Raw genomic sequence first — 13,976 nt, forward strand, 5'->3', positions numbered from 1 at the left:
GCCAAACTAAGATTACAATCTGAGAGATGCGCAGCTGAGCTCTACAATGACGATGACGACGAGGACGAGGACGACGCAATGTTGCTGCTACGTGCGACGTATGCCGCATAATTTTCCCTTGCCACAGTGCCGGATTTTAATTACAAGGCGATTGCCTCAGTCAGATAGCAAAATGCAAATGCAAAGGCACAGACTCTTTACTTGCGCTAATTGTTTCAACTTTTGTCGCAGTGCTGGCACGCAGGACGTGGAGTGCTGGAGGGACAGGAGACAGCAGACACCTTTTTCTTATTGTTAATGTTAATGCGCCTGCCTGCCTGCCTGCCTTCTTGCTTGTAAGGTGTGTCTTGTTATTGTTGTTGTGGTTCCTAGTGCTGTGTCTCTCAAGACAGAACAGCTTCTTGCTGCCTGAGCTATCTGCTGGTACTCGGAAGTTGGCTGCTTAGCAAGTTTCCTGTTTCACGACTTGGGCGGCTGTTTTGTGTCTAAGTTATGCAGATTGCATCTCCCAGTTGTGCAAGCACAATAACTGCTTATTTGAAAACTCTAATAAGTATATGTGTATAACTTGCTTATTATTCGAATGGGAAATATTCTGGACAGCACATAGTAATGTGGATATTTCCCCAGTAAAGTGATTTTTACACTGATCGATCCTTTTTTAGATATACATATAAATATTAATATTATGATTTGTAAAAAAATTGCTCTGCGTATGAATGAGAAAAATCTACATTCCATGTTTGCTCTTCTTAGCCGTTATGATTCAAATGTTCTCGGTGTTTATAAGGATTATCAATATACATTTGTACGATTTGAAGTCCTTTATGCTTGAATTTCAATTTATATATAAAATTTATATACATATACCCTTTTCCCATTACAGACGTCTAAATTCGATTGAAATTAAAATACTAAGAAGTGATTTTGGAAAATTCTACCCACAAGTGAGGTAAAAGCGCGATCAAAGTCTGTATGAAAACAATATGTTAAAATATAAGAAAAATTAAGATAAATTTGAAACAACTCTACAATAATAAAAGAGCTGCGGCAACCAACTGTGGAACGCAGATAATGGCTTTTATTGACCAAATCTTGAAAATCTGATATTGCTGCTTGGTGGAGTATTTGGTCACTCACTCGTACCTAATACGTAATTCGACTAAGAAGAAAATGTTTCCAATAATTTATTGTTTTTTGGCCAATTGTGTTCGAAATTCGAATTGGAATTATTTTATTGTATATTTAATATCTAATGAAATTAAAAAAATCAATCAAATAATGCTGCAAATCCAAAAACTTTAAAAAAACTGTTCACTTTGAATAATACGGTATAACATTTAAACATTTAACAATCAAGGATCGTGTAAGCAACAGCTTGCGTGATTCGCACGTCCAGCGGCTCTCAGCTCCTCGACAACCGCGAATATCATAGAAGTCTTAAAAGACTCCATTCACTTGACCCTTGGTTACAGGTCAACTAAAGTCTTTCGGATAACTTTTAATTGTAATCTCTTTATTTTCATAGTTTTTAATCCACTACGACAACCTAATTTCTAAGCTCCATATATATTAAGTAAAATTAATGTAATCTTGTTCTTTGTAAAATGCCACTACTCAAGCATATCAACTGATAATAATTGTCCTTCAAGGATAGATCTTAATAAAACAATTGAAAGAAACTATGATTAGAAAAATACTTGTATCTTGCCACAGTTTGAAAATATGTACAATATAGATTGAGTATTTTATGTTTGTATTCAGAGCCCCGCGAAAACTGAACAAAATTGGAAACAAACTGAATATCTAATTTGCAAGATAGAATATAATTATATTCTAAGAACTGTTCAAATAATTGTTCTAAATTCTGAAGCTCCTTATTATTGAAAGAATGAAAAATCTAGAAATAACTTTAAATCAAAATATGTAAACATTTTAGTGAAGTATTTTTCAAACCATTTCCTTAATAAAGATAAAACATGACTTCCTATGAAATTTCCACAATCTTCTGTTTTCTAAAATTTAACACTTATTGCAATATGAAGCGATTTCTTCAAAGATATTGAATGCACAGCTTTAACTTGTACCTGCAATGAGCAATCACGAATATAAATGCAATAAAATTGATCGATGCTCAAATATTAATCATTGTGTATAAGCAATATTTAAATGTTCGAGCAATTAATTAAATATTCAATGCATATAGACTAAACAATATTTTTAATGAAATGGCCATGGCCGAAGGCAATCATGTGTTTAATATTAATTTTGTCGACAGCAAACATGGCGGCCAACAAATTATGGGCCAACACAAATACACACACACCCACACAGACGTAGAAACAGGAGACACACAGATGCGGTCGCCAACATAAATTTTAATTAAAAATGCAACTCATATGGCAAGTGGAACAATTAGCACCTGAAAATATGCAAACATTAAATTGCAACTGCAACTGCGCCAACAACAATAAAAACAACAACAACAACAACAATAAAGGCGTGGAGTAATTTGAATAAAATGTTCAGCACTCTGGACATTCTCTTGGTTGTGGTTGTGGACCCGCTTACCATAACGTGTCCATAGCCTGCACATATTTTTGCCATACAAAGCGAACAACAGCGCGCACATCCTGCCTGCAGGAGCAAAGGATCACAACAGAGCGAGACAAGACGAAACGGAAAACATTGCATAACTTGTTGTTGTTGTTGTTGCTGTTGCTGTATTTACTGAACAATAGCCAGGCGGCAGTTGAAGTTTTTTTATATAAAAAAAAAAAAAAACAAACAAACAGACAGGCGGACAGCTAAATATTTCAGTTTTGTGGAACCTTTTTGCGTTCAACAGTCGCCGATATATACAAACATGCATATAAATGTATGTGCGGCATGCAATATGTAAAAGCTACGCGCAGCATATACTAAAAATCGCCAGCAACAACAAGAACAACAACAGTAACGAGCACACAAAACATGGCCACATATTCATACAATCGTTGATGCTGACGCTGCCGCTGCTGCTGTTGCTGTTGCTGCCAAAAAATCGACAAAAACAACCTGTTCGGAAACACTTGCAGCAAGGACATCAGCGGCGTGCGGCACAAACGGAGCAGGAAGTGAGAGAGCAGAGCAGAATAGAGCACACGTGCTACACACACACACACACACACACACTCAACAGGGTTGGGAGTGAGCAGCACAAGTTGGCAGGAGCAGAGCAAGGACAACAGCAGTTGCTGCTAAGCACCGCCTCTTTTCGAATCTCACGGCACAGTGGGCTCAAATATAAGTATATACAACTACAAAAGCCAATCCTTGTTGCATAATTATCCATCAGATTCATCTTACTATATACATAACTAATATGTATAAAGCAGTCAAAATGTATCAAAAGAAAATACAAATTATTAAAAGGTTAGAAGGTTTTCATATACTATTTATGTTTATCGATCCAACATATCATTAAAATACGCAGAAAAAATAATCAGATAATCTTTTAATTTTTCCTTTCTTGCATAACTATCCATCAGATTCCATCTTACTATATAGATAACTAATATGTATAAAGCAGTCAAAATTTATCAAAAGATAATACAAATTATTAAAAACCATGAAAGTTCTGCCAATAACTCGAAACTGAGCCCTAAATTGAACTCGAACTCGTCAGTTTTCTAAATAAAGCTGGTTTTCATATACTATTTACACAGATCCACAAATAATCTTTTAAATTTATTATTTTTCGAAGAGAAACTTACATAAAAGTTATCTGCGTAAAACAGAATGATATTTTATCCTGACAAAAGGTAAGATGAGAATTAACAGCTAAGAAAGGCTAAAACAGAATAGAACTTTGGATAAACTTTTCCAAGAAGAAGTTGTTACTAGATCTAATAAACAAAAACTAGTACAAAAAGAAAGAACTTAAATATTAGTTAGTTATATTCTTTTATATCAGACAAAATCTAAAAATGTTGAACTTAAACTCAATATCCAAAATTTGCGGTACTTCACATACTCTGTGTTATTAAATACGACTTATATCATTCAACATATTTTGTAGACAAGATAAATGCAGGAGATAAATCATATATGCAGTTCGATTTGTTGGAAACTACTATTTAACTGCACATAAATCAAGTATAAAACAATTCAAATTTAGATTTGAGGCAATAAATTACTTATGTATATTTATTTCGCCATTAATTTATTGTTAAAAATTATGAAAAGGCATTTAAAACGACCGGCTCGACGTAATATCTGTATCCATTCTAGGATAGTTCTCCGACTGTGAGATGAATGGTGGTTGAAACAGGCAGGACATCGTGATTTGGACACGTCTACCATTCTTTTGCGTAGTTGTTTCAAACTTACACACCAAAAACAATATACCAAGACACTTTCCAGTGAAGAAAATAAAAAAAATGTTACAAAAATTTGAAGGCTAGCGTTTCAAAACTTGCAGTCTAATTCATTTTCAAACTAAATACTTCATTTTTTAGCTCTAGCCACAAAACTTTCAGTTAATGTATATTATTACCTTTGACTTTATAAAAAAAAAGGTGCTAGTGCAGAAACAAAGACATCGATATTTTGAACATTTTTTCACGACAATTTGTTATCTCCAATTTGTTATCCTCCACTTCCCTTTACATTACTTTTTAACTCTGCCCCTTTACACAACTACAACATATTTAATAAATGATTTAGCACACTTTTGCATAACTAATTGAACACATTTGTGATGGTTGAATAATAATTTTCAAACTTTTTTTTTAGGAAAGACTTTCAACAAGTTCAGTGCATATTCAACATGTTTTAAAAATCTACGAAAATGTTTCTGGGCACTACAAAGAGGCTGTTGGTTTTGCTTTTCGTGCTGGCCGTTATGGCAGTTAGGAAGCGCACTTGTTTCGATGAGCCCTGTCATTCGTAAGTAACTCCATAATAGTTTTTTTTTTTCATAAAAAAAGTTACATTTTTAAGGGTGAATAAATTTGTAATTTCTAGCTACTTTTCTGGAGACAGTAATGTCTATGGCAATACGTAGGAAAGCGCGATAATAAATATGTGTTTAAAAAATAAATACGATTGTAGCTACAAATAAATGTAAGCTGTATTTTGCACCACTGTGCCGAGCACCATGTAAAATACAAAGCATACCCAAAAACAAAAACGTCTTTCGAATATGCCAACCTCACTAAACTCTCCGAGCCAGGCAGGCAGGCAGGTAGGCAGGCAGGCATGCTAGCAGCCAACCAACCACAAAGCGCGTCTGACGTTCTGCACACAATAAAACCACAGAATATGTTGGCAACTGGCAAAGCAGATGGGTTGACAGACAGACAGAGAGCACTGCAGCTGGCGAGCGGGAGAGCAACAACATAAGGGTGTCGAGCATCGAGCAGACGCCTCTCTGCAGCCCAGAATCAGGACAGATGTGCGAGTGCCGTGTGCGAAGAGTTTGTTTGAATGGGACAATATGAAAATTCCAACTGGACTCCTGATGCTGATGATGCTGCTGGTGGTGCTGCTGCTGGTGGTGGTGGTGGCGACTATGAGGACGACGACGACGACGACGACTACTTAAAGAGGAACAGATTGCGTGCGGGCAGCAGTCGAAAGTTGAATTTCGAATTGGACGGATAACGAACGCAAACGAGCAGCGAAGGCGCATGAAAGCGACTTCAAGAAAGTGACTTTGAAACAAGTGGACAAAAGCAAGTGAACAGTTATTTGTTGTGTGCGTTATTTTGTGCAATGAACCTTCTAATGGATAATTTACCGCAACACGCGAGTCCAACGCGCCGATCGCCACCGCAGCACACAGAGCTGAGAATTTCAACAAACACGCCGCCCGCGATGATGACTCGTGGCAGTCCCACGCAGCAATCAAATCACAACAACAACAACAACAATGAAACCCACACATCTCCAGCTGGTGGAAAGACTACATTGAAACGCTCCTTTGATGTTGCCTTTCTCATGATGCCCGATGAGCGTATTAAGCAGAAGCAGGCAGAGAAGCAGGCGCGTCTACATGAGGCACTGCATCATCATCATCAGCAGCAGCAGCAACAGCAGCAACAGCAGCAGCAGCAACATCATCAACAGCAACAACAACAACTGCAACAACAGTTGGCACAGTATCCCACAGATTTGTCGCCACGCGCCATCGCTGCGCCCGCTTCACCGCCGGCGGATTACATAAGCCTGTTGGAGGCCCGACAACGCTATCCACAGCTCAACATTCGTTCACCCCGAATTTATGATGACCCCACGGTAATAATTCCACTAGTCGACTCCCCGGAACCTTCCCCATCGCCATTGCGCAGCGCCTTCACCAAGGTGGCCTCGTCGCTCTCGACATCCTCATCATCAACCACCTCGTCATCGACTGCATCGCGTTTGGAGTCCCCAGTGGATGTTAGCGCACCACCTCTGAGTCCCGATCAGTTGAGCTGTCCCTCGTTGAGTCCACCGCTTGCCACGCCTCCACCACGCACCAATAGTGGCGGTGGCAGCAGCAATGGAGCCACTAACATGCCACCCAATAGTCTGCCCAGCATCGTGGTTGGCTCCATGCCCCCCAATCCCATTGTCTACCACAACTTTCGGCCCGAATATCAGTTCAATGGCGCCTTCCAAGCCGTCAGTCCCATGCAGGCTCTGCAGGCTCAACGGCTTAAGCAGCAACTGCTCTATCGACCACCGAATGCCAATGGCGGTGGTCCGAATGGTGTGGCGAATTCGGGATCAGTCCCGGGTGGACCACCTCCGGAATTTTTACATGCCTATTCAGGATTTCCATTCCCGCCAAACGCCGCTGGCGGTGCTAACCCACATCCCGCCCATCCCTTTGCTGTGGCTCAGCCAGAGTTGCCACGCATCGTTCAAAATCCCGCCGCGGCAGCAATACTCTCCACACTCATACCGCCTACGCTGGCCTCCACCTTCACGCTGACCGCTCAGAATGTGTGTGCCAAGTGTAACATTAGCTTTCGCATGACCAGCGACCTAGTCTATCATATGCGATCCCATCATAAGAGCGAAGTTGCCTGTGATCCCAATCGCCGGAAGCGCGAAGAGAAGCTGCGCTGCCCCGTCTGTCAGGAGACTTTCCGCGAGAGGCATCATCTTACTCGCCACATGACCGCCCATCAGGACAAGGCCAGCGACCATCAGGCTAGCGACGAGACAACTGATGGTGAGATCATCAACGTCGTGGGTGGTGGTGGAAACCCATTAGGACGGCGTGTTCCCAACGTTTCGAAATGATCGAAGCATTTTTTCGGATATTTTTAAGTTCCCTTGTGTGTTACAATTGATTTTTATCTGGTCTGTAACCTTACACCGACCCCACCCACAAACCAAAATGTTTCATTGTGATATTAATTTTAGTTCTCTTCTACCTACATAAGTCTTGTGTTGAAAATATTCGCATCATTTATGTTTACCGTTTATTCAAATAATCGACTTAGTGCAATGTCTTTATTAAGATCACAATATACGATTACATACGTTCCACAGAATTTATAAAACCCAAAACTGTAGAGCTCTAGTTTAAGCAATTGTAAAATATTAGCATTAAGTTTCAAGATCTCTGACTTATTAGCATTTGATGTATTGTCTGTGGCTGAATGTTTAAATAAATATCTAATTGTTACTTAAAAATTAAAGTCTTTTGATTGGTTTAGAAAAGAAAGATAAGGGTTTGTGCACCAATTTGAAAAAAAAAGTGATTAATACTAAAGTTCTTGATCCACCACACGGTATTTGGAGCTCAGAATAAAAGTTTAATAAAGGTTGGCTTAGATGCCCCACGTTGGGCGCCACATATTTATACGCTTGCCGTGAATTCTGCTACAAAAATGTGGTAAGGAGTAAATATGTAATTAGATTTAGCGAAACCGTTTTTAAAATTATATCAACAATATTTTTAACTGGTTTTCAAGACAACTTCCTCACTGGCGTAGATATTTCCAGAATTAAATATTTATATGTGCATTATGGGCATTCAACTTGATTTAGACGATATTATCGTTTCCCACACGATGCCAAATGAGCTTCGCTATCCAATGCCAGCTCATTCGAAAACATACGCGATTCTGCCGGCGAGAATATGCTCGACTTGTTAGCGCACTGAAGCTGAAATCACATGGATCCAAAGGCGAACGTATGCAGCAATTAGTTGCGCCAACAAAAACTGCGATGCCGGCGCTAATGAGTTGATTTTGTTGGCCTGAGAACAATGCGATGGGGGTTACTAGGCACTGGCCAAGTCCGAGTAAAGCAGAGCAGAGCTCGCCAGACGGCATAACTAATGTTAAACACGAGCTTCAAGTGTCCCTCGCGGAACTGTGGCAAAATCATTTTCGAATTTCAATATTTTTGCACTCAACTGAAGAGAAGCAACAACAACAACCCCTGCCTGACCTGACTGCAGTCAATAACGAAAGAATCGCTTCTGTTCCCATGAGCCACAAATTTGTAGCATGCCAAATTCTTACAAAGCGCAACGAATGCCTTGGCACAAGGCCTCAGGGTGGTGGGTGCTTGGATGCCGCTCAAATGAGCCACAGCGAATCTCGTTGATTTAGCGTGGCCAAATCCTGTTAGCCTGCATTGCCACAATTCTCCCAGGATCTCTTACTTTATCATCAACTGATGTATCAATTGATGGCGTTGCTAAATGCCCTACTGCCGTACTGACAAACTCCGCTCATCTTTCGCATTGTTCCCATGATGGGATTAGCGATTTATGGCTTCATGTTCACAGCTTACCGACTAGATAAGGACATTGCAGGCTGTTTGCTGTGGGGAGCTATACGAGTACTCATAGCATGTTCTCCAGTTAGCTAGAGGATAGAGAATATTTAATAAGCAGTTGGGTAAAGAGTTGGGTGGGGTTGCCATCAAAAAGGCAGCAAAGGGTGGTTGTATATTTAATATAGCATAGATATATATTAAGTTGTATAACTTACTAAGTCTGGATAGCTGTTGATCTTCTTTCCTTTCTTTTTTTTATACCCTGTACCCGTAGGGTAAAAAGGGTATATTAGGTTTGTGCAAAGTATGTAACATACAGAAGGAAGCATCTCCGACCCCATAAAGTATATATATTCTTGATCAGCATGACGAGAGAAATCGATCTAGACATGTCCGTCCGTCTGTCCGTCCGTCTGTCCGTCCGTCTGGATGAACGCGAGGATCTCAGAAACTATAAAAGCTAGAATAACCAAAATTGGCATCCAGATTCTCATAGGTCCGAGTAAGGACGAGTTTATTTTTTTTTTTTTTAATTTTCCCCCCCTTCCCCCGCTGCAGAATTTCGTTAATAGCGTTCACATTTCAAATTCTACCTAAACCAAACTTTGCACACATAATTTATATATAATTGTCTACTGTTGTTCAAAATTATTATTATATTTATTCAATTTGATCAATTCTAAGAAAAGTTATTAGCAAAACAAATTCTCGCCAGTACAAACCCCACAAACTGCAGCAACAAGTTCGCTCTTCTTCTTCCTCTTTTTGCTGCTGCTATGGGCGCATATAACTCAGTGACGGAAGTTTACCTGGGTACAGGGTATTACACTGTCGGGCTTGCTCGACTGTAGCGTTCTCTCTTGTTTTTATAATAAATTATCTTCAAGTTATTAAACTAGTATTCTGCCACCAATATGGCAGCTTAAGCTAGCTAAAAATTAAAGATAATACAAAATTGTCCATATATCTATAGGACACACTTAAGGGTGGTTGATAGGATAGATATATATTAAGTTGACTTGGACTGCCGTATTATTATAGCTCCCATCTTGTTTGTATAACTTACTAAATCTGGATAGCTGTTGAGTTTGTTTCACTTCTCGTATTCATTTTCTATTTTTAAATGAAATATTTACAAATATGCAAATTTGTAGTTAAAAATAGTAGTATGTCATTATAATCTTATGCTATTGTTGTAGACAGGGCAGTCTTATTTTTTGTAAGGCATTGACTCGAACCTTAAACTAATTCTTACGCCAATAGAATTTGAAGACCGTGAATCGGCTTAGCACTTGGCCACCCAAACCGCAAGGTATTCCACACTGTTTCCTTTTTTTTATTACTTGAAAAATTTATTAAACTACCATTTTAAAATTAGTGTGCAATAAAAATAAAAAAGGGCATTAAATATGTTATTGTACAACCAATACAATATACAAAAGTGGAATTGAAAATAGTTGTGGATTTAGTTTCTCACTTGAATTTTAAATTCAAACACGACATGCTCAAATGAAGCTTTTGTGAATTTCACTACATGATTAAAATGTTCGCGTTTCTAAATGAAATGCGTTTAGCAGGGAATATAGATTTCCTCAGAAGACAGGACCATTAGTATTCAGCGTTTGGCATCCATACTGAGTACTTTGGACATGCAATTTAGGTATTGATGATTATACATATCTTTAAGCCATTTACAATTAAAATACAAAATAAGGCAAAGGTATACAAGTAAATAAATATATTCCAATACAAATGTTCGCTAGTTTCAACCATTTTTGCAACAATTATACAAGACGGAAATTCTTGAAAACACAAACAATAATAAATGGATGCTAAGATCTTCCCTAACTATATTCAAATACTTCTATAGTAGAAGATATAGTTGCCCTATAAAAGAAATTCAGACAAATCGGATACATCGCAACCCTAACTTAGGAGTAATGTATGAGTGATGGTATTCATATAATTAAGAATTCTGACAATAATTTGTTAGCAAAAGAGGCGTTAATTGCTTGAAAACATATTCGACCAGCGTGATTTAAACCGCTTTTTAAGGAACATGCCACGTACTTGTAAAATACATAGAGAGATCTTAGCATTTAATACTGAGATCTAGTTATATACTCGTATTACAAAGAATCTAATTAAAGGCAAGGAAAAAAATTATAATAAATGTAACAAAATTAAACAAATTAGGGAAATGTAGTACGAATCCAGCTTCTTTTCCAGATAAACTGTTTGTCAGCGTAGCGTTCGAAGATACTTTATTTAATTACAGGATATATTGATGCAACATCCAACACATATACTATACACATATGTATAGAAAAGCTTTTTCCATAGGGATAATAAAAAATTGAAAACTAAATTTGAACAACCTCAACCACATATGTATACAAGTACATGATATTATTTATATTGTTACCCTAACATCAGCACTCGTATCACTACATTATTCATTTCCCCAACGAGCAATTTCAACTTCCTTAAAAACAATTACAACTTCCGGCAAGCAAGCACTCGCACACACACCCACACACACACACAGAGACACTTGCATATATTGGCAGTCGCCACAAACGTCTCGTAAAGCAAACACATCGTCAAAATCACATTTCCTCATTTACCAGAGCCACTGAGCCAACGAACCCACGAAGTGCTCGAAACAACAGCCAGAGTGCTGGCGCCCAAGGCAACCTCAACTTCATAATAAGCCTCATCTCATGATGGCGCACAAGCCACACAACAATGCTGCGCTACATAATAACCAGCCATAATCACATTTCATATTTATCACATTTTTACGCCCACAAGCGTGGGCTGGGCCGGCCGGGCCTGGTCTGTCCTGGCCTGGCTGGGGTTTGCTGAGACGACCTGCGCTTTGTTTGCACGCCTAACCTCGCATTTGACCGTAAATAAATTGCCTGCTCATTTGATGGCTTCAGTGGCTTCATTTAAACGTTAACGCAGTCAGCCCCAAAAGTCGCAAGCAGCGCCAAGCCACCAATGCGAGAGCAAACGAATTTCCCACAGATTTCCCTTTGCCCCCGAGACGCTTCTTCCCACGATTACCTCCCTTCCTGACTGGTCTCTGTTGCTCCCTTGACGAGTGTTGACGACGACGACGGCGATGGCGATGGCGTGTTCAAATACGTTTAAACACAATGCAAATACCGTTATAATAGCTCAGCAGCAACAACAGCGGACAGCGGCAGATGGAGTCATTGTTGTTGTTGTTGTTGCTGCTGTTGTTGTTTCGTGCCTGCGCCAGAGGCCGTGTAACGCCCCCCTTACATAATAGGTCGGTGTGCGTATGAGTGATTTTTCTCATCTGCGCTTAAAAGTATGCAAATATATTTTTGTGGCCACGAGAAGAAGGGTTGGAGCCGCCTCCTCTCTATTCCTCCTCTTTGCTGTGCTGCCTTCCATTTTATGTCTTTATTGTAATCATTGTTGTTGCTGCTGCTGCTTCGCCCGCCACCGTGCTGCGCTATTAAATCAGCAAAGTGTTTTTAACTGCAGGCAATTTAATTTCCACAAAGTTGACGTTCGCCGGGCGTTTAATTTTTATGCAGCCGCACACAATTGACGTTGTGGAAATTTATGCATGTGATTAGCTGAAGACAATTTAAGCGCCAGCAAATTGAAGGCTAATGGGGAAGGCATGCAATGGACCGCTATCCACATACAAGAAGCTATCTCTCTCACTCCCCCTTTCTCTCTCTTTCGCTTTGAGCTCAACTTAAAATCCAAAAATGGCATTGGTCTAGCCTGCAGGGAAACAGGCAGACTAACAGGCAGGCAGCTGACAACTGAAAAACTGACAGCCAAGCCGCTTAAACTTTGAACTTTGTCATTTCAATTTTCGCCAACGGATGCGCTTTGTTTCAGTCGCACAGTGCAGCCGACGCACTGTGGAACATTTTAGCACACTAACAAAAATTATGAATTATATGCTTTGAAAGAAAATGTAAGTTTTAAAAAATACTCGTATATGTATTTTGTTATGCACATCTCTAAAACTAATTACAGAGATTTGTGGTATTTCATTGTTTCGATTATTTCAAATATATGTAAAGCTTTAACTTTTTCTAGGAGAGTTATAACACAAAAAACTATCGCGTATTACTAGACGTAATATAAATAATAACCAGTGAAAACTTAATAATAATTACAAAACAAAAAGATGCGCATTAAATAGAAAATTTAATTTATTTATACTGAACGGAATAAAAATGAACATTTGAGGTTTGTTTTTTTTTCTTCAAATATATTTTAAAATGCTGTTGCCCTTGCTGTTCAGGATCTATAATATTTGTCTTTGCATTGAATTGAATTAATTTTCGAGGATTAAAGCGTTCAATTACTGCCAATCGAGTATGTTTCTTGCTTCTCATTCCTATTAATGATTTCAATCGGATTAAGATCAAAAACTTTTGCTGGCTACACCAAAAGAGTCATATATCGTTCTACAAAAACCTGTTTGGAATGATCCGAAAAAAATTCATGAATTGGCAAAATGTATTTCGATGAAATCTGTTAACAAGATGCATCCCAGAGAAAACCGAACTTTTTAAATTATTACTATCTGCTGGGGATACAAAAGTATAGAGGGACGGCGCAAGTTAGGAACAAAATTTATCGACATCTCGTCTGGTTGCTGTTTTTTCCCGCACAATATGCCCAAAATTCAACTTTCGAAAGATATCATTAGATAAAGACCAAAACTTCTAATACATTATTGTGACAAGTGATGAAATATGTGGTTTCTAATGCGATCGTAAAGCTAAGCAAATTTGTTTGGAAAAGTCAAAAATTAAGACAATGTTGTTTTGTTTCTACGACTTGGTGCATCGTATTTCACAATAATCCGACGACTTATAAAATAATTCTTCTTATACATTAAACACTCCCCATATTCGCCTGATTTAGTGCCATGTGACTATAACTTTTCAAAAAATTGCATTTGTTCAAAAAAGTTGTATAACCATTCTAAGGGATATGTCGACATATGGAAAACACTTGTTCAAAAAAGTTGTATAACCATTCTAAGGGATATGTCGACATATGGAAAACACTTGTTCGATTCTGGAAATTTTGTATGAGTTCTGGGTTCTAATTGCCAATGTTCTGTTGACTTTGGGGCGTACGTTCTCGAAAAAATCTTGTCACATTTTTCTAAGGATCTTAACCATCATTAAAGGAAGCAA

At 38.6% G+C, this 13,976-nt stretch overlaps 2 protein-coding genes across 2 annotated transcripts in view; one reads left to right on the plus strand and one right to left on the minus strand.

The window, feature by feature from the left end:
* Positions 1-13,976, minus strand: part of LOC115632473 (DNA polymerase epsilon subunit 2) — a 67,703-nt gene that overhangs the window by 31,862 nt on the left and 21,865 nt on the right. The gene's annotated exons all lie outside the window — the stretch shown is intronic.
* LOC115632474 (transcription factor btd) lies at positions 5,758-7,404 on the plus strand. Its single transcript, XM_030529644.1, has one exon. It carries the CDS (start codon positions 5,758-5,760, stop codon positions 7,273-7,275), a length of 1,518 nt encoding a protein of 505 aa, XP_030385504.1. The 3' UTR covers positions 7,276-7,404.

The sequence above is a fragment of the Scaptodrosophila lebanonensis genome, unplaced genomic scaffold (genome assembly GCF_003285725.1).
Source record: "Scaptodrosophila lebanonensis strain 11010-0011.00,11010-0021.00 unplaced genomic scaffold, SlebRS2 tig00001415-arrow-pilon, whole genome shotgun sequence".
Lineage (NCBI taxonomy): Eukaryota > Metazoa > Arthropoda > Insecta > Diptera > Drosophilidae > Scaptodrosophila > Scaptodrosophila lebanonensis.